We start from the raw sequence: 21,644 nt of genomic DNA, 5'->3' as shown, positions 1-21,644 counted from the left end.
CAAAAATCGGGAATTTGGACTCATCAGACCAAAGGACATATTTCCACCAGTCTAATGTCCATTGCTCGTGTCTCTTGGCCCAAGCAAGTCTCTTATTATTGGTGTCCTTTAGTAGTGGTTTCTTTGCAGAAATTCGATCATGAAGGCCCTGATTCATGCATACTCCTCTGAGCAGTTGATGTTGAGACGTGTCTGCTACTTGAACTCTGTGAAGCATTTATATGGGCTGCAATTTCTGAGGCTGGTAACTCTAATGAACTTATCCTCTGCAGCAGAGGTAACTCTGGGTCTTCCTTAACTGTGGCGGGCAGTTTCGTCATAGCGCTTGTTGGTTTAGCACAAGTTCTTGACAGTTTCCGCATTGACTGACCTTCATGTCTTAAAGTAATGATTGACTGTCGTTTCTCTTTGCTTATTGGAGCTCTTCTTGCCATAATATGGACTTGGTCTATTACCAAATAGGGCTATCTTTTGTATACCACCACTACCTTGTCACAACACAGCTGATTGGCTCAAACGCAGAAGGAAAGACATTCCTCAATTTAACTACCCCATGAAGCTGGTTGAGAAAATGCCAAGAGTGTGCAAAGTTGTCATCAAGGCAAGGGGTGGCTACTTTGAAGAATATGTTTATTTCATAGTTTGTCTTCACTATTGTTCTACAATGTAGAAAATAGTGAAATATTAAGAAAAAGCCTTGAAAAGGTAGATCTACATTAATATCATCTAAATGGCCCACCATGACTCCCTTTTTCTCCCACTCTGACCTGATACTACTGTTATTAACTTAGAACTCATGTCCATGATCACGCGTGGCATTTTGTCCCCACACCTCCATCATGAGTGTGATCCTATGGAATAGCGTGGTGGGCTCAAAATCCAAGCAATGCAGCTCAGTTAAATGAGTGTTGGCAGTACAATGAAATAAATGGACATAGCACATTACCTTCATGTAGTGAACTGCACTTCAGACCCATATGTGATTCCTGATCTGTGATATGAATAATGTTGATCATCCCTTCTATCACTGCACGTGTACAGTCCCCTGTCCCCATATGTTTTTTTTGTAAAGTGTCTGTTGCTTTTTTTATATCCTGTAATGGTTTCTGTGAAAACAAATTATTGGATTCTGTTATTTTAACTTAGTACAGTAACCTAGAGTAATCAGAGATGACACCATTGCCTAAAATATATGTATAGGTTTAATTAATTTCTGAACATCCATCCCCTTAGCAACCAACCTCTGACAAGGCACAGTTAGCTTCAGGCTCTGGTGCACTGGACTCCTAAGGTGCATCTCAAATGCACCCAATTCCCTGTATAGTGCACTACTTTTAACCAGGCACTATATACATGCAGGAAATAGGGTGCCATTTTGCTCTCATCGCCTGTAGCTCTCTTTCTTACACACTCACCATGCACCATGAGCTCTGTTACGCTAGCTAGTGTTACCGCAGGCAGTCCAGTTTCCTGCATAAGGCATTATCTGGGTTATTAGCATAACAGTCGCCTCCTTTATCAGGGGAAGCTTAATGAAATGCTAATTCCTGTAGGTGGGATACCACCCCTTGCTGCTAGAAGAGGGATAAGAGGCTTTGCTGAAATTTACATGATGACTTCCTGACCTGCTTTGCAAATTGCACAGAATGGTTCTTGCTGTGTGTGCAAGCTCACACACACACACAGGGAGCCATTTGTGAAAGCTAACACACACGAGCGCACGATCACACACACAGTGTCAAGCACACATATACACAGTACCACATGTGTACGCTACCGCACAGAACAGTGTGTGTGTTTGCGTGCGCGTGTATGATCAGCATTCATGGCCTGTACCCTGCCGCAGCTAAACAACAAGAGGATCACACACACGGGCACTCACAAACCTACAGATCTAAAGCATTGTTTGCACCTTAACCTTGAGCACTACCATGCCAAGTTTAATCATGTTTGAGAGTAAACAAAAAATACAAAGCAAGAATCAAGAGAGCCTGTGCACTTTATAGGGAACCAGGGTGCCATTTGGGAGACAACCCATCTACTCGAGTCATCAGCAATGACATCCTATGGACATTGTGTGCTTCAAAGTGCAAACAGATATATTTCTAGCTGCATTCATGGTAAATGCACATACAGTTGAAGTCGGAAGTTTACATACACTTAGGTTGGAGTCATTAAAACTTGTTTTCCAACCACTCCACAAATGTCTTGTTAACACACTATAGGTTTGGCAAGTCGGTTAGGACATCTACTTTGTGCATGACACAAGTCATTTTTCCAACAATTGTCTACAGACAGATTATTTCACTTAAAATTCACTGTATCACAATTCCAGTGGGTCAGAAGTTTACATACACTAAGTTGACCGTGCCTTTAAACAGCTTGGGAAATGCCCGAAAATGATGTCATGGCTTTAGAAGCTTCAGAAAAGAAATTGCAGACCTCAACAATTCTGGTTAATCCTTGGGAGCAATTTCCAAACGCCTGAATGTACCACGTTCATCTGTACAATCAATAGTACGCAAGGTGTTCTTATTCTCCATGGACTTTACAGTGTCACAGAACTTTTTTGAGTTTGTGTTGCAGGAAGCAAATTTCTGCTTGAAAAATCTAGCCTTAGCTTTTCTAACTGCCTGTGTATAATGGTTCCTAACTTCCCTGAAAATTTGCATATCACGGGGGCTGTTCGATGCTAATGCAGAACGCCATAGGATGTTTTTGTGTTCGTTAAGGGCAGTCAGGTCTGGGGAGAACCAAAGGCTATATCTGTTCCTGGTTCTACATTTCTTGAATGGGGCATGTTTATTTAAGATGGTTAGGAAGGCATTTAAAAAATATATCTAGGCATCCTCTACTGACGGGATGAAGTCAATATCCTTCTAGGATACCCTGGCCAGGTCGATTAGAAAGGCCTGCTCGCTGAAGTGTTTCAGGGAGCGTTTGACAGTGATGAGTGGAGGTCGTTTGACCGCTGACCCATTACAGATGCAGGCAATGAGGCAGTGATCGCTGAGATCTTGGTTGAAAACAGCAGAGGTGTATTTAGAGGGCAAGTTGGTTCGGATGATATCTATGAGGGTGCCCGTGTTTACGGCTTTGGGGTGGTACCTGGCAGGTTCATTGATTATTTGTGTGAGATCGAGGGCATCAAGCTTAGATTGTAGGATGTCTGGGTGTTAAGCATGTCCCAGTTTAGGTCACCTAGCAGAACGAGCTCTGAAGATAGATGGGGGGCAATCAATTCACATATGGTGTCCAGGGCACAGCTGGGGGCAGAGGGTGGCCTATAACAAGCAGCAATAGTGAGAGACTTGTTTCTGGAAAGTGAAAAATGGCTTAAAGACAACAAAGTCAAGGTATTGGAGTGGCCATTACAAAGCCCTGACCTCAATCCTATAGAAAATTTGTGGGCAGAACTGAAAAAGTGTGTGCGAGCAAGGTGGCTTACAAACCTCAGTTACACCAGCTCTGTCAGGAGGAATGGGCCAAAATTCACCCAACTTATTGTGGGAAGCTTGTGGAAGGCTACCCAAAACGTTTTACCCAAGTTAAACAATTTAAAGTCAATTCTACCAAATTACAATTGAGTGTATGTAAACTTCTGACCCACTGTGAATGTGATGAAAGAAGTGAAAGATTCTCTCTATTATTATTCTAACATTTTACATTCTGAAAATAAAATTTCTGGAAAAGGTGGATTTTTAAAAGTAGAAGCTCAAATTGTTTGGGCACAGACCTGGATAGTAAGACAGAACTCTGCAGGCTATCTCTGCAGTAGATTGCAACACCACCCCCTTTGGCAGTTCTATCTTGTCAGGATGTTCTAGTTAGGGATGGAAATAAAGTGGTGATCCTAATTGACCTAAGACAGGGAATTTTTACTAGGATTAAATTTCAGGAATTGTGAAAAATGTCGTTGGCTAAGGTGTATGTAAACTTCCGACTTCAACTGTATACTATTCCATATTATGTCCATCCCTCAACAAGAAGTAAAATAACATTTTTACCTTGACCAGTAAGCGGATGGTTCCTGATGCTTTGTGGGAAATGTAGTACCAGAAGGTGAGCTTGCAGGTGGCACTGGACTCCTTCCACACAGAGCTCTTCATGTGAGCCTTATCACCTTTAAATCCCACTGGAGTAGCTTCCAGATAGACAAAATGACCTGGGTGAGAGAAAAAGAGAGATAGGGAAAGAGGTGTGAAGCAGATTGATAGCCACCTCCTCAGACTGCTCTTGCTTATGATGACAAATTACAGTGAGGTCATGGGGGTGGCGATCACTGCAATTGCCCCTTGGTGCCTTCAGTGGTTGCCATTACAAAGGGCACAGAAAAGTTTACCAAGTCAATGATCAAACCTCCAAAGTTAAAAAAGAACATGCTTGATTCAATGGGAGTCAGTGATCTAGAACATTCAACAGACTGGAAGAGTCTAATCATTCATATGTGGCTCTAAGTCAATTCAAAAGCTTCTCAAGATACTGCAGATGAATAGCCATTCAATACCTTGTCTGTGATACATCGACGGAGAAGCATCCCTAATGGCATCCTATCCTATTCCCTATATAGCGCAATACACTACTGACCAGAGCCCTATGTATGGAATTGCAATCCTCTCCATCTTGAGCCAAGAAATGTGATCCAATTATCTCATAAAATTCTGGGATACGGGTTTTAATTTATTCGCAGAGCAGGTAGGGAATGTAAAAAAGCTACATGTTGTACACTTCCTCAAATCAATTTAAGTATTGTATTGGACTCTATTCTCTGCTTTCATGTTTGGTTCAGCAGATACAGTATGAAGTAAAAAATACATTGTTCGGTTATGGTCGGATAGAGAAATAGCCACCATGGCAAGAGGATGTTTTATTGTGCTCAGAGCTCCAAACTGTGCAACTGTACCAAGTTTCATGTTTTTATAAAAAGTGTGGGAAAAATTCACATATCGCCTGGACTATAAGGGGAATTCACATAGGAATTGCAGCGAGAAATACACTACCATGCTCATTCTTCAGAGTGTGGTCAAACGGAGGTCTTATGCCCTGGACCGAGCCCACACCCAATGCCCAATCAAAGTTGTCAGCCAGGGAGCTCTTCCAACCACAGCGACCATTCTCGAAAGAGCAGGAAGTCCCACAATCCTTTTCATCGGTGCCGTCGGCGCAAACGTCCATGAAGTCACAGCTCTTGTCTGGATGGAAACACTGGCCGTTCTCACACTGCAGGTGGCCCAGAGGACAGGAGCCTAGGGAACACACACACTGATTATAATGCATACTATATGCTTGAGCCAGACAGACAGACAGACACACACTGATTATAATGCATAATATATGCTTGAGCCAGACAGACAGACACACACTGATTATAACGCATAATACTTGCATGAGACAGACACACACAGACTAAGGGAGAGGACATGTATTGAGAATTACACAAAGTCAATCTATTGTATAGCATTCAGTGGCTTGCACATGAAGGCAAAGGGAAACTGCAGCAGCGTCAGGATCTGTGTGTGTAGCTAGCATGATGTTGGCATACATTAGCTTCCTCATACATCATGTTGAGCAGAGGTCAGGGGTCAGCCATTAGTGAAGTGAAGCACCACTCAAATGAAAGAGGGTACGTTCAGGCTGCCTAGCACTAGGACTGTGTCCCAAATGGCAAATGGCACTCTATTCCCTATAAAGTGCAGTACTTTTGGCCCTTGGCCGAAAGTAGTGCACTATACTGTATAGGATATAGGGTGCCATTTGGGACACAAAGTGCTGTAGAAATGTTATGGATCATGCTGCAACATGCAGCCAAGAGACTAGGGTGATAAGCAGGACCAGACTGGACAAAGGACAGTGAGATAGGAAATCAATGAAGTATTGGAATCAAAACAAATAGTGCACAACTAAAAGTTGTATCCATTCAGCGCACAAACAGTAGTGTGAATTCCCTGTGGATTTGGGTTGGCTCTGGTCTTAAGACCTAACAATCATCAGAAATATACTATATATATACAAAATTATGTGGACCCCCCTTCAAATTAGTGGATTTTGCTATTTCAGCAACACCTCGTTGCTGAGAGCTGTAAAACATTGAGCACACCCATCCAATCTCCATAGACAAACATTGGCAGTAGAATGGACTTACTGAAGAGCTCAGTGACTTTTAATGTGGCACCGTCCTCGGTTGCAGCACTCACTACCGAGTTCCAAACGGCCTCTAGGAGCAACGTCAGCACAAAAGCTGTTCATCGGGAGTTCATGAAATGAGTAGCTGCACACAAACCTAAATTCACCATGCGCAATGCCAAGCGTCTGCTGGAGTGGTGTAAAACTCGCCGCCATTTGACTCTGGAGGCAGTGGAAATGCGTTCTCTGGAGTGACAAATCATGCTTCACCATCTGGCAGTCTGACAGACAAATCTGGGTTTGGTGGAACCCAGGAGAACGCTACCTGCCTAAATCCTAAATTTATGGTCTAGGGCTGTTTTTCATGGTTCGGGCTAGGCCCCTTAGTTCCAGTGAAGGGAAATCTTAACGCTACAGCATACAATGACATTCTAGATTATTCTGTGCTTGCAACTTTGTGGCAACAGATTTTCAGCATGACAATACCACCGTGCACAAAGTGAGGTCCATACAGAAATGGTTTGTCAAGATCGGTGTGGAAGAACTTGACTGGCCTGCCTAGAGCCCTGACCTCAACCCTATCGAACCCCTTTGGGATGAATTAGAATGCTGACTGCCAGGCCTAATCGCCCAACATCATTGCCCGACCTCACTAATGCTCCCCGCAGTCCCCGCAGCAAATGTTCCAACATCTAGTGGAAAGCCTGTAGGCTGTTATAGCAACAAGGGGGGGGAAGGCACAACTCCATATTAATGCCCATGATTTTGGAATGAGATGTTCGACGAGTAGGTGTCCACATACATTTGGTAATGTAGTGTACATGCACACACACACAGACTGGATGAAAAGGCCCAAGGTGACAATAAAGAGGCAGTTGCTATTAAATAATGCAGGTATTGAGATGTTGAGCTCACTTATGCATGATCAGAACTTCACCTTCATAATGTCGGGCTAATGACATCGAGTGGAGTTCGTAAAATCCATACAGTTAAGTCAAGCCATTCGACGAAACGACATCAAGTGTCTCAGACTGGGAGTGCTGATCTAGTATCAGTCCCCCCCCCATTTGTGCATGCAATGTTATTAATTGTGATCTAAAAGGCAAAGCTGATCCTGAATCTCAAAACAACCAAAGAGACCTGAAAGGCCGAGGAATTCAAATTGAATATAAAAAGCCAAGCCAAGCAAGCAGACGATCAGAATGATACATTAGCCTCTCTTTCAGTCAGTGGCTTAGGAGGACAAAGGAGGGGAGCAGTAAGGCTTTGTGTCAGAAGGAGGGGGAGTAGACGGCTGAGAAGAGGGGATTGTGGCTGTATAGGAGTCAGGCATTCCAGTGGGGTCAGACTTGGGGTTTGGGAGTATTATTATTAGAGAGGCGTGATGATGCGTGATGAAGAGGGGTGGTCCCAGTAATTCAAGTAAAGAAAGGTGGATAATTCCCCTCTAATATTCTCTTCCACTTCTTCAGGTGCACAGGACCAGAAGGAATATGGTCCCACCATAGTGGCATGATGTGCACCCTATTCCCTATATAGTGCACTAATTTTGACCAGAGCCCTACCGTCAAAATTAGGGCATCACAAAAGGGAATAGGGTGCAATTTGGGGCCATACACAGACATGGAAAAAACAGGAAACCATTTTGCCTCTCAAAGGCAACGAAGAAAGAGTTTGGTCTACCATGACAATCATTTCCATACATTCAATTCATTTCAAATGTTGAAAGTTGTTTCTGCCTTTGTAAATAGCCAAAATAAATAGCCAAAAGTTCTGCCAAAATAAATACATTTTGTACTTGTATGCTCCAGACGGGGGTTCAAATGGTAATAAATCATTTAAATAATATATATATATGTGCTTGATTGAGCTAGCTGGGCTTAATGGACCAATCAGAAAGGTCCCAAAACTGCAAACCCTGCCCACTTAGCACTCCAAGCAGGATGGATTAAACACTCAAAGTATTTGAAAGATTTAAAATAGTTTTTGAACCCAGGTCTGATATGTTCTATCATAACAGCAAAGCCAAACTCTATTTATTCCCCCATTCACCTCATCTCTCCATCCCAATACCGACGATTAATGGACTTTTATATGATGATCATTATGGGATATGATGGCTCAGAAGCCTGTACATTAAAAGTGGATCTAATTTAGTTGATGCCATTCCATTCACTCCATTATAAATAAAATTTGATTTGATTTGATTTTATAGCCATTATTATGAGCTGTCCTCATTTAACATTACATTTAAGTCATTTAGCAGACGCTCTTATCCAGAGCGACTTCCCTCAGCAGCCTCCACTGGTACACAGGTACTGTAATGACCCACTGCCATTCGACCCCATATACTCACCCTGGGTAGGATATTGTCCCCTGGTGGATTGGGGAGTATAAGAATCTGTGGCATCGGTGTTTATTGTCTGGTGGGTTGTGTGTTACTGACAACATGATCCATAACCATCACAGAGCAGCCGCATCCAGACTCTCAGCAATCAAACGGTAATGACCTGTTACAGCCATGAATCTCCTCTTGTATCAGGTGCCGTCCCCACTGCTGTCTGATTACATTTGTCCCACATGGCTTTCCATCACTTTGGCTCATTCCCTCTCATCTGAATAGGCTGTCTCTCATCTCCCTGTCCTCCTCAACAACAGGCCCATTCTCCAGCGTGTTTTGATGTGATTAGTCCACGGTCGTTACATGCCATTATACGTCATAAGCTACATATTAAATGGCAACATTGAGTCAAAAATAGTGCAATATATAGGGAATCGAGTACCATTTGGGAGACAGCCAGAGAGTAGCATCTCATAGAAGGCATGGATTTTAACATATGAGCTTGATTTTAAGCTTGATTTATCTGAGGCAATTGCGCAAGTATTTACAGATGCTATCACGTTCTTTCCGAGGAAAGGGGGGAGAGGAGGAAGAGCGAAAACAAGTTCAGCCGCATTTTGTTCATCATAGAAAATATGTAATTTTTTAAAGGCAGAAGAGAGAAAGCCAGGTCGACCTTGCTTGTCTGGTGATCGGATTTATTTTGTAATTGATCTAGGAGATTGTGGGGCTGCCGTCCTTGGGATTGACTCGTTCCAAATGGAATAATAATGTAGGGGTAATGGTAGCAGTGGCCTCGTCTTCTAATGCACGTACACCAACCATCTGTATCGCTCCCTTAGATATTCCCCTGCTCTCTGTTGCTTGTATCTCATTTTGTTTTATTAAGACATTTGACTACATTGTGTAATTCTGACTATATTAGAATATTATTCTAATATTCCCTTTCCAGTGCTATCAATGACCAAGGAATATAATATACAAGTGTGTTTAACATCAAAAAGTCCAGTGAGAGGACTAATGTGTACTGCCATTGGTCTGGCCAAAATAATATTTCACGTATGAGAAAAGACAGCCATTTTCTCAACTATGTCCGTATAAGGCATTTTGGCATAGGTCTCTCTCTGCATTGCAGGGGTTTCTTAAATTACGGGTTTGCATATAGTTCCATTTGGGAGAGACAAATTATTTTGTTTTCTTGGTGGGGGAGGGGGGGATGACATAACGCACAAATGTTTGTGAACCACAAACTCCGACTGACAAGGATAATCCCAAAACAAGTGTAACATTTCAGCAAACGCAAATGCACGCGCGGCAATTGTCAAAAGAAAGAGCAAGCTGGATATCAACATATCATTAACGACATCCTCATATTCGCACTGACTCCCGCCGACTCCCGCTGACTACCATTGGACTGAGACTCCATTAAAGTCATGTGATGACTCATTAATGCCCGTGCCTGTTGGCAGACTCACAGCAGGCTAGGTTGCATTCTCAAACACATTCTGTGGCTGTGAGTAAGTCAGAGAGAGAGAAAGGAAGCAAGAAAGAGACATAGATGCACACAACAGGACTATTGTGTAGAAGGCCCCTATAGTCCAGCCCAGCAGATCACTAGAGGTCCTTTAAAGAGGCCACACACAAAGCCTTCCCCATCCCCTCAAAACCCCCCTCTTCTCTCCCTCTCCTCTTCTCTCTTCCACTCCGACACCCAATACAACAGTAAAGCTATACATTAGAAAGGGCAATTATAGCTGCTATGCACCACTGTGACAATGGGGCTAAATCAGTACACGTTGTTGTCCCTTTCTCTCGTCTCTCGAGGGTTGGCTCGTAAAGAACAGGAAGAATGCAGAGGAAACGTACAATCATCTGAATGGAGACCACGCCGTTCTTTATTCACTGACTGATACAGCTTGGTTCACTCAGTCATTTATGCCCGCAAAACCATGACTAACCATGTCTCAGATTAAGCCCTATTCCCTAAATAATGTACTACTTAGTTCTTTCTTCTCCCTCCTTCTTTCCTTCATCTGCACTAACGCGAAAAAAACTGAACAGGCCAAAGTCAATTCCCAGTGGGTAGGTTTTCAGGCTATTATGAAGGAGAGGAGACAAGGAGATGAGGAGGTCACTTAAGACTATTGAGATGCACCCGGAGTGACATCATACCTGATGGGGGTGGAGTCTCCAGTGCTTCTGACGTAGACGAGAGCAGGCAGCCTGGTGAGAAGGTGATGTCATCCAGACAGATGTCCCCCTTGGCGCTGGGGCCCACCTTAGGATAGAATAAAATAGCATAATTGTTCCACAGGGAACTTGTAGCGGTATTTATTATCGAGGGGTAAAGAAAGATTTGTTGGGGCGCCAGGCAGGTATTAACCATGCCGAAAGGAAAAGAGTAGAATAGAGAGAGTACCACTCACTACCAGACCCACACACATCAGCAGAAGAGACTGCCTAGAGTGTAGCCTGTTTAACAGATAGCCAGTGGAGAGAAAAGAGAGTACAGACCATATAAAACCCACATCACAGCACAGGGGTAACCCCAACAAGAATACCTCATACAATAATATTAATACTAATAATGTCAGAGCAATTAAACAGCAACTTCATACAAGAACGAACCCAGTCATCAACAGAGGATTTGCAATAATCTGTATTATTTTCTAGTGGATGAGTGCAGAGGGTATGAATGTGGGGGGTGTTCATCGACACAACAAAGGCCTTAAAAATGTCCACAGTCATCTCGGCCACATGTCGTTAGTACACCTCACCTCAATACAGTTCACATAACAATACACAACATGCAAGCAACCTCCCTTTTAACTAAAATGTCAAGTCAGATAAGTCAGATAAGATAAAGAGAGTAAACATATACAGTGCCATGAAAAAGTGCTTGCCATCATTCTAATGGGTCCCATTATGCCTGGTGAAAACCAAACACTGCATTCCACAGCAGGAACCTCATACCAACGGTCAAGCAGGTCCCCAGTCTGCGATCCCAACTTGCTTCAAGATGCCCACCATTGTTCCTGTACCCAAGAAAGCCAAGGTAACTGAACTAAATTACTATCGCCCTGTAGCACTCACTTCTGTCATCATGAAGTGCTTTGAGAGGTTAGTTAAGGATCATATCACCTCTACTTTACCTGACACCCTAGACCTTGCTTACCGCCCCAATAGATCCACTGACGATGACATCGCCATTACACTGCACACTGCCCTACCCCATCTGGACAAGAGGAATACCTATGTAAGAATGCTGTTCATTGACTATAGCTCAGCCTTCAACACCATGGTACCCTCCAAGCTCATCATCAAGCTTGGAGCCCTGAGTCTGAACCCTGCCCTGTGCAACTGGGTCCTGGACTCCCTGACAGGCCACCACCAGGTGGTGAAGGTAGGAAAAAACACCTCCACTTCGCTGATCCTCAACATAGGGGCCCCGCAAGGGTGCGTACTCATCTGCTAAATATGTGTATGTGACCAATAACATTTGATTTGATAGTGTGATGGTTTTGGGATGCTTTTTTGCCTTTGCAGGAACCATGAATTCTCTGCTGTGTATCAGAGAATTCGACTGGAGAATGTCAGGCAATCCATCTGTGAGCTGAAGCGCAGCTGAGTCATGCAGCAAGACAATGATCCAAAACACAATCAAGTCTACATGAAAATGGCTAAAAAGCAACACATTGTAAGTTTTGGAATGGCCTAGTCAAAGTCCAGACCTAATCCCAATTGTTGGGATGTTGTGGCAGGACTTGAAATAAGCAGCTCATGCTTGAAACCCCACAAATGTTGCTGAGTTAAAACAGTTCTGCATGCAAGAGTGGGCCAGAATTCCTCCACAGTGATTTGTGAGACTGATCAACAACGACAGGAAGCATTTGGTTGAAGTCATTGCAGCTAAAGGTGGCACAACCAGTTAGAGTGGAAGGGGGCAATTACTTTTTCACATAGGGGAATTGGGTGTTGCTTAACTTTGCTAATTAAATAAAGAAAGAATACATATTTTTTAATTCTTTGTAAACTCAGGTTCCCTTTATCTAATTTAGCTTTTGGTTGGAGATCTGATAACATTCAGTATTAAAAAATATGCAAAAATAGAGAAGATCCGAAAGTGGGCAAATACTTTTTCATGGCACAGTAACAGCAACACTCACAGATACAACTACTATGCCAGAGATGCACAAGATGAACATAAGTCACAAGAATTCAATAAAAATATTCATCACCTTGCCCTCGAAGGTGACCCGGAAGTCTTCCTGAGAGGTCAGCTGGATGTCCCTCCTCTGCCAGTAGTTTCCCTGGTCTCCAGTCAGGTTGAGGAGGAGCTGGTGACCTGAGGAGCTGGTGACCTGGAACACGTTCAGCGTTCCAAAGCCATCCCCAGACATGTGCAGGTAGAAGCGGATCTGGAGAAGGGAAGGGACACACACACACACACACGCACACACACACACACACACACACACACACACACACACACACACACACACACACACACACACACACACACACACACACACACACACACACACACACACACACACACACACACACACACACACACACACACACACACACACACACACACACACACAGGAAAGTGACAAACATAGTGAAGTCATGCAAGTGTAGCCAAGTTGAATTAGTTAAACTAACTCGTCATCTTCAAACATCTCCATCTGTACCATCAAATTTCTAGCTAGATCAGCACAGACAGTCTGGGAAATACCATTGATATTTAAGCAATGACAGACTTTCCTCGACTCATTAAAATGAAGTTTAAATAACCCTGACTTGTAAAGGACCAAAAGGCTCCTTAACAGCTTCTACCCACAAGGCTGCTGAGCAATTAACATTGACCCCCACCCCCTCCATTTGTTTTGTACACTGCTGCTACACGCTGTTTATTATCTATGCATAGTCACTTCACCCCTATCTACATGTACAAATTACCTCGACTAACATGTACCCCCGCACGCTGACTCGGTACCGGTACCCCCTGTATATAGCCTCGTTATTGTTATGCTATTGTGTTACTTTTTATATTTGAACTTTTCTTGAACTGCACTGTTGGTTAAGGGTTTGTAAGTAAGCATTTCACGGTAAGATCTACACTGGTTGTATTCGGCGCATGAGACAAATACAGTTTGATTTGATTCAGTAAATCTGATCAAAGCAACACGCACCTGAGACTCATGCTTTCTGCCTTAGCATTGACTTTTCACTGCAACACTCTTATTATGATCACTCGTTTCACCTCCCCGTAGACCATGAAAGCAAAGCAAGAGGTCTATCTATATACAAAGCTAATTTGTTGTGAACAAAAATCTCCGTAACTCCATTCATTTCCTTCTATTTCCCCTGTTCATTACAGCTAGCCCACAAAGTCAGCCACTCAAACGCAGTGCTAAGGAGTTTTCTACCAAATGCAACTAGACGCAGAGGGAGGGCGGTAGGCAGTGAGAAGACTAAACTACCGCTTCTTCTCTCCTCCCTCTCTTCCCCTCCTCCCCTCGCTCTGTTTAATTGGCGCCTGTCAGCTGCGTGTGTGATTGGTTGGCAGGTCCAGCCCGAGATGAGACAGACACAATTCCATACAAACGAGGCACTCAATAAGAAGGACTCAGACAGACTGACTGATGTGAGCTCAGTCAGAGAGAGAAGAGAGATGGCTCCTGGACTCACCCACTGCACTGGCTGATCTCGTCACACACAGAGGGAGGAGATACTGACTGACCTCGTCCTTTATACATATTCCCCCAATTCTACTTCATAGTCTACCTAAACCTCCTCCCTTAATCTGTCTGTAGGTTTGTATGGTGGATTATAGGGGGGGGGGATGAATGAGCCAATTGGAATTTGGGAATAATTAGGTGGCCATGATGGCATGATGGCCAGATTGGGAATTTAGCCAGGACCCTGGGGTTAACACCCCTATTCTTAAGATAAGTGACTTGGGATCTTTAGTGACCATAGAGAGTCAGGACACCCGTTTAACGTTGAATCTGAAAGACGGCACCCTACACAGGAAAATGTCCCACATCACCACCCTGGGGCATTGGGATATTTTTGGGGGGGAACCAGAGAAAAGAGTGCCTCCTACTGGCCCTCCAAAAGCACTTCCAGCAGCATCTGGTCTCCCATCCAGGGACCGACCAGGACCAACGCTTGTGTCCATGTATTAATCATATGACCCTTTTATCTCGACCCAGTAACACCCACATGGCTCCCGAACTGTTATCTACAGTCTCTGCCCTGACCTTTGCCTGACCTTGCACTGCTTGCTCCTGCGGCTGAGGAGAGGTCCTGAGATTCTAGCGGCGTCTCCGGTTGCCTGGGGGAAAGAGCTCTCCACATAGAGGTAGTGGCCAGACGGGTCCCGCAGGGTGTGGTCAGTAGATGGACCTGTGCCAGTGGTCGGTGTGCTGCCCGCTTTGATAAGCCAATCGAAATTGTCCTGCCGGCACTGGCGCCAGGAGCAGAGGTCAAACTCAAAGTTGCAGTGTCCGCTGAAGCCCTCTGTAAGAGAGTGAGAGAGAGACAGAGAGGAAGAGAGCTTAATTAGTCATTAGTATACTCACCATGACATAAATAACGTCCACACTTGGCACACCATGTCATTTCGATGTGGATAATTGAGTAATATTTGGTTGAGACGTTGATCAAGGAGATTACAACCAACAGCGAGCTCCAAAGGTATAGGGACAGTGACACATTTGTTGTTGTTTTGGCTCTATATTCCAGCACTTTGGATTTGAAATGACAATGACTATGAGGTTAAAGTGCAGACTGTCAGCTTTATTTTGAGGGTATTTTCATCTGTATCGGGTGAACTGTTTATAAATGACAACACCTTTTGTACATAGCCCATTTAAGGGGACTAAAAGTATTGGGACAAAAGTAGTCAAAAGTTTAGTATTTGGTCCTATATTCCTAGCACGCAACGATCATACCCAAATGCTACCCTCTCCTGTTATTGTAATGGTGAGAGGCATGTCTTTGGGGTATGATATTTCAGGATACCCTAAAATGCAATGGTGTGTATTCATGGATGCCAAGGGAAGCCAGGCTATTTGACCAATAAAACATTTTAAATTAAATAAAAGTATCTTTCTGTTTTCATAATTTCATTCAATTCGCAAGTGGCTGATTCTCACCGGAGAAATCATCCAAGCGAGGGAAACAGTGCCCCCCTGTCTCAGTATGTGTAGCCCATCTATCTGATGCTGACTGGACCAAAAGAGTATAACATGTTGCCACCGTAGCAAATTGATTGATTGATGTCAGCAAGCATTTGGCCTCCCATGATAAAGACATTTTGAAAGAATTAGCCAATCCGCGTGGAGCTGAGCTCAACTGTGGCTTGTCCTGATGCAGCAAAACGCCCCCCAAGGGAGGCCAGTTTGGATATGGCTTCAAACCAATCAAATCATTTCCGAAGCAAAACAACATTTTCCGAAAAACTTCTGCTTTGTGTTGATGTCCTGCACTTTCCTAAGCCAATGATGGAGATGGGGATTTGGACTTGTGGTTTTGACTTAATTCTCTTTCCAGGCCAATGACTTTGATGGCGATTCTGATCTGACCATAAATTAATATATTGTGCCACTGATCTGAAACAATTGAAATTCAATACGTAGCCTAGATGTTGCCTAGTAAGCGCACACTAACTAGCTAGCTAACTTACCTGGTACATTGTTGCCCATGCGAGGAAGTTAGGCTAGCAAGCATTTTAGCTAGGTAGCCTATGACAACCAAAACTAAAAGTGTACTGTATGACAGAGCTATAGACAGTTGTGCCAACATGAAAGAGGAGGATGGCATTGGCATTCAACTAGTCTACAAGTAGGGTGAGTAAAAAAAAACATTTTACTTGTACACACACGCACAGACAGAAATCAGTATCAAGGACAGCCACATGATTTTAAGCAACATTAATTGGACTAAATAGTTCAAGGTGTCTTTAGGTTTGTTTTCAGTGTATTAAACTAAGCATATATAGCCTCGTTAATTTGATGATGTTTAAATGTTTAAGCTGAAACGGTGCTGGAATAGCGGAGGCAGTTCCCCTGTTGTCTTTGTGCTGACGTGCAGGTAACTCTGTGGTTGTAAACCAGTAGTTGTTCAGTAAACTGTCCAAAACATTAACGTACTTGACCATGCTGCAGATTATAGAACTGTTTGTAACATGCACCATTTGGTTTGTGGACTTCAACTGGCAGATGTTGCTCTCCGGTTTTGTGATGAAACAAACGCATGTATAGTTGAGTTTATTCCGCCACTGTGTGACTGTTGTCTTTTTTTTTGTCGTAACGGCCTTATTGCAGATCACGGTGGCGTGCGAACGAACGGGTTACAGAGCGAACGCCACAGTTATCACAACAAAGGTTGTAAATATGCTTTCTTTTTTTTTAACTGGCTTGGCCTCCTCGAGAGATTTTACTCGCGTACCCGCTACTGCTCAAATGAAAGCTGACAGTCTGCACTTTGACCTCATAGTCGTTGTATCATTTCAAACCCAAAGCGCTGGAGTACAGAGGCCAAACAACGACAAAAAAAAGGCCCTGTCCAAATACCTTTGGAGCTCACTGCATAATTCACCCACTCAAAACCCAGCATAAAGTTATGACAATTTATCACTATACTTTTAACTGTGTAAAAGCAGTCTCGCAAACCCGACCCTAGGCAAGAGCAGTGTATGCCGTAGCTTTGGATACATTGTGGGAGGCAACTGTCTGCCTAGGGAGACTAATCTAATAGCACAACCAAACTCCAATGGAAACACAATGTCAGATTTTTGGTTTAGTCGTCACCAAAATGTTTATCGCCGTGCTTTCAATGATTTAAAAGCACAGCGAATTTCAAATGGGAGTACAATGTCAGCTATTTTATTTCATTTCTACAACAGATTAACGTGCTATCACCGTGCTTCATCTAATAGCAGAACCAAACGACTGGGATTGCAGTTGAGAATACATTAGAAAAGTAGGCTACATGGTGCAAGTGATTTAATGTCGTTCGAGATTCTGCACAGATAATTACAGCAATTGAGAAGATAATATGATTACATAACAAGACATTCATATTTACATAATGCTCCAAATGTGGCCATGGATGTGTTACTCATTTTAAGGTTGAATGTTACATTAGATTGTACAATTAATTTAAAAAAACACCATTGCCACCACAGTAATGACCTATTTATTGCCTTACCTCCCTACTCTTCTACATTTGCACACACAGTACATACAGTTGAAGTCGGAAGTTTACATACACCACAGCCAAATACCTTTAAAACTCAGTTTTTCTCAATTCCTGACATTTAATCCTAGTAAAGATTCCCTGTTTTAGGTCAGTTAGGATCACCACTTTATTTTAAGAATGTGAAATGTCAGAATAATAAGAGTGAATGATTTACTTCAGCCTTTATTTTCTTTCATCACATTCCCAGTGGGTCAGAAGTTTACATACACTCAATTAGCATTTGGCAGCATTGCCTTTAAATTGTTTAACTTAAGCCTTCCACAAGCTTCCCACAATAAGTTGGGTGAATTTTGGCCCATTCCTCCTGACAAAGCTGGTGTAACTGAGTCACAAGCTTTTTCAGTTATGCCCACAAATATCCTATAGGATGGAGGTCAGGGCTTTGTGATGGCCACTCCAATACCTTAACTTTGTTGTCCTTAAGCCATTTTGCCACAACTTTGGAAGTATGCTTGGGGTCATTGTCCATTTGGAAGAACAATTTGCGACCAAGCATTAAATTCCTGACTGATGTCTTGAGATATTGCTTCAATATATCCACATAATTTTCCTCCCTCACGATGCCATCTATTTTGTGAAGTGCACCAGTCCCTCCTGCAGCAAAGGACCCCCACAACATGATGCTGCCACCCCCGTGCTTCACGGTTGGGATGGTGTTCTTCGGCTTGCAAGCCTCCCCCTTTTTCCTCCAAACATAACAAATGGTCATTATGTCCGAACAGTTCTATTTCTATGTGGATATAGGACTCGTTTTACTGTGGATATTGATACTTTTGTACCTGCTTCCTCCAGCATCTTCACAAGGTCGTTTGCTGTTGTTCTGGGATTGATTTGTACTTTTCGCACAAAAGTAAGTTAATCTCTAGGAGACAGAACGCGTCTCCTTCCTGAGCGGTATTACGGCTGTGTGGCCCCATGGTGTTTATACTTGCGTACTATTGTTTGTACAGATGAACGTGGTACCTTCAGGCATTTAGAAATTGCTCCCAATGATGAACCAGACTTGTGGAGGTCTACAATTTTTTTCTGAGGTCTTGGCTGATTTCTTTTGATTTTCCCATGATGTCAAGCAAAGAGGCACTGAGTTTGAAGGTAGGCATTGAAATACATCCACAGGTACACCTCCAATTGACTCAAATGATGTCAATTCGGCTATCAGAAGCTTCTAAAGCCATGACATCATTTTCGGAATTTTCCAAGATGTTTAAAGGCACAGTCAACTTAGTGTATGTCAACTTCTGACCCACTGGAATTGTGATAGACAGATTATTTCACTTATAATTCACTCTGTTAAACAATTGTTGGAAAAATAACTTGTGTCATGCACAAAGTAATGTCATCACAGACTTGTCAAAACTATAGTTTGTTAACAATACATTTGTGGTGTGGTTGAAAAATGACTTCAACTGTAGATTTTTCCATTGTGTTATTGACTGTACGTTTGTTTATGTGTAACTCTGTGTTGTTGTTTTTGTCACACTGCTTTGCTTTATCTTGGCCAGGTCACAGTTGTAAATGAGAACTCGTTCTCAACTGGCCTACCTGGTTAAATAAAAATAAATACATCAAAATAAATCACACAAAATTCAACAAAAGCTGCTGTAAATAACACTGTTCTTTAATGAATTATTATCAAACAGGCATGCGAAGGGTCTCTCACTCACTGCAGATGTAGGGGTCCTCGTCGGAGCCATCTCCACAGTGGTTGAGGAAGTCACACAGATTGTCCTCTGGGATGCAGTATCCATTGGAGCAGGTGTACTCCTCAGGCCCACACGGCTGCTCTGGGCTGAGGGGAGGGGTGCAGTTCTGGAAGGTCAAGTCATCCACCACCACATCTCCCATGTAGCTGATCCCCCGCTTGGCCTGGAAGATCACCTAAATGACAGACCGGATTGAAATAAGCCATCTGTCCAAGTCTTTCCATGCTTGAAGTAACACCCAAATACTTATAAATCAGCAAAACTGTCTAGTACTGTAAATAAACTAGCAAATTCACAATAACATGTCATTAGTCTCGTTCTCAGCCATCTTCACTATAATCCTGGTAAGCAAGGCTAAACATGACATAAACACAATTAAACCCAACATACCAGGGCATCCCAAATGGTACCTGGTCAAAAGAAGGGCACTATAAAGGGAATAAGGTTCCACTTAGGATCTCGCCCAAAATCACCAACTGTATACCACACAAGCAGCTCATCCTTCAATTTGCTGAGTCATGTACATATAACTGCCAAAATAAAGGAAACACTTGAGTAAACGAGTGACACAAAGTATATTGAAAGCAGGTGTTTCCACACAGGTGAGGTTTTCTGAGTTAATTATGCAATTAACATCCCATCATGCTTAGGGTCATGTATAAAATGCACAGTTGCCTATTATTTTGGCTACCGTGGCTAGAAGAAGAGATCTCAGCGATGTTAAAAGAGTGGTTTCAAAGGAGCATAGACGGTTTTAAGGGCGTGTGTATGAACACTTATGGGAGATTTTAGAGAGACACCTAAAGACAGTGTTTTTCACCACCATCAACAAAACACCAAATTATGGAATTCCTCATGGACTAATGGTGTCGCATCCCTCCAATAGAGTTCCAGACACTTGTAGAATCTATTCCAAGGCGTATTGAAGCTGTTTTGGTGGCTCGTGGTGGCCCAACGCCTTTAAGACACTTTAAGTTGGTGTTTCCTTTATTTTGACAGTTACCTGTATTTCACATGAGAGAGAGGACCTGGGCTGATTAAGTGCTTTGTGGGAGAGAGAAAGGGCACTGAAGCTCTGATGGTAAGAAAGCTGCTCTTGAACACACCGCTTCAGTGCTAAAGGACACACTGATTGCTCTATCTGAATGGCTGATCTGACTGGGCAAGGTTGACAAAGGTTAATGGACATCAGTACAAAGGTCAGGGGATGTGTTGCTAAAATTGCTATTTCACTGTTGATGTCAGGTCTTTGTCTTGTTTCTGGTAGGGTGAACTCAGCACTTGGATAGCATGCAGTTTCTTCCTAGATAGCTTCCGTCCAGGGAGATTTTCCTGGCCACTGTGCTTTTGCATTTGCTTTGCTTGCTCTTTGGGGTTTAGGCCCGGTGTCTGTAAAGCACTTTGTGGCAACTGCTGATGTAAAAAAGGGCTTTATAAAATAAATGTGATTAATTCTCTTTACAGAGTCAAACAATCAATCTGTGGCTGTGTGAGTCGAAATCCTCTTAGTGTAACAGTCAAGCATGAATTGCAAATGGTCCCCCCCCCCCAAAAAAGAGTCCACAACACAAAACTGTTTTATATTTTAGTCATTTAGCGGACCCTCTTATCCAGCATGGAACAGCATGAATCACTCCACAAGACCTGTGACAGATGGATTTATGGACCTGGTTCTCTCCAAGACAAGATGATTGACAGACCTGGAAGTCATGGTCGATTCCGAGAAACACTTCTCCACGTCTCCATTTGTTGCCTTGGTTACCAGTCTGGGACCACACTTCATGGGTGACATTTCCATACTTCAACAACACCTGTGAAATACAGTAAGAAAATCTCACAATTGTACCACAGCTTTGTGATAAAAAATATATATTTTTAAAAAACATTGTCATGTCCATTGGCCGGATTTTATTCACCATATGGTATATTGTGGTGCAAAGTACTTTTGAGAGACAGAACAAAATACGTTTAAGCTTATGTAAAAATAAATAATAATAATAATTAAAGCCTGCCATAAAAAAACAAAGGCTTTTTAATTTAGATGACAAAATAAGTGCCATGTTTTTTGTTGCATTGTTTTTAAGATAAAACTTATTCTCAGTCTATTTAGACCCTTGTTTCCTATGAATACCATGTATATATTTTTTCACAAAAACAACGCAACGCTTCTTATTTTCACTTTTCTTAGTGATACATCTGAG

General features: G+C 42.8%; 1 protein-coding gene across 4 annotated transcripts in view; it reads right to left on the bottom strand.

Moving 5' to 3' along the window:
• The window catches only part of malrd1 (MAM and LDL receptor class A domain containing 1), a 208,268-nt gene that overhangs the window by 45,845 nt on the left and 140,779 nt on the right, over positions 1-21,644 (bottom strand). For all 4 annotated transcript variants that reach the window (XM_064941836.1, XM_064941833.1, XM_064941834.1 and 1 more), the window contains 7 exons: positions 21,144-21,254; positions 19,405-19,618; positions 14,748-14,995; positions 12,703-12,882; positions 10,637-10,742; positions 5,001-5,246; positions 4,008-4,165 (listed from right to left, as the gene is read on the bottom strand). In XM_064941836.1, the coding sequence (XP_064797908.1) occupies positions 4,008-4,165; positions 5,001-5,246; positions 10,637-10,742; positions 12,703-12,882; positions 14,748-14,995; positions 19,405-19,618; positions 21,144-21,254 (1,263 nt within the window). The remainder of the gene's footprint in view (positions 1-4,007; positions 4,166-5,000; positions 5,247-10,636; positions 10,743-12,702; positions 12,883-14,747; positions 14,996-19,404; positions 19,619-21,143; positions 21,255-21,644) is intronic.

Source organism: Oncorhynchus masou, chromosome 28, assembly GCF_036934945.1.
Source record: "Oncorhynchus masou masou isolate Uvic2021 chromosome 28, UVic_Omas_1.1, whole genome shotgun sequence".
NCBI classification, from domain to species: Eukaryota; Metazoa; Chordata; class Actinopteri; order Salmoniformes; family Salmonidae; genus Oncorhynchus; species Oncorhynchus masou.
This window is presented reverse-complemented; position numbering and strand designations above follow the sequence as displayed.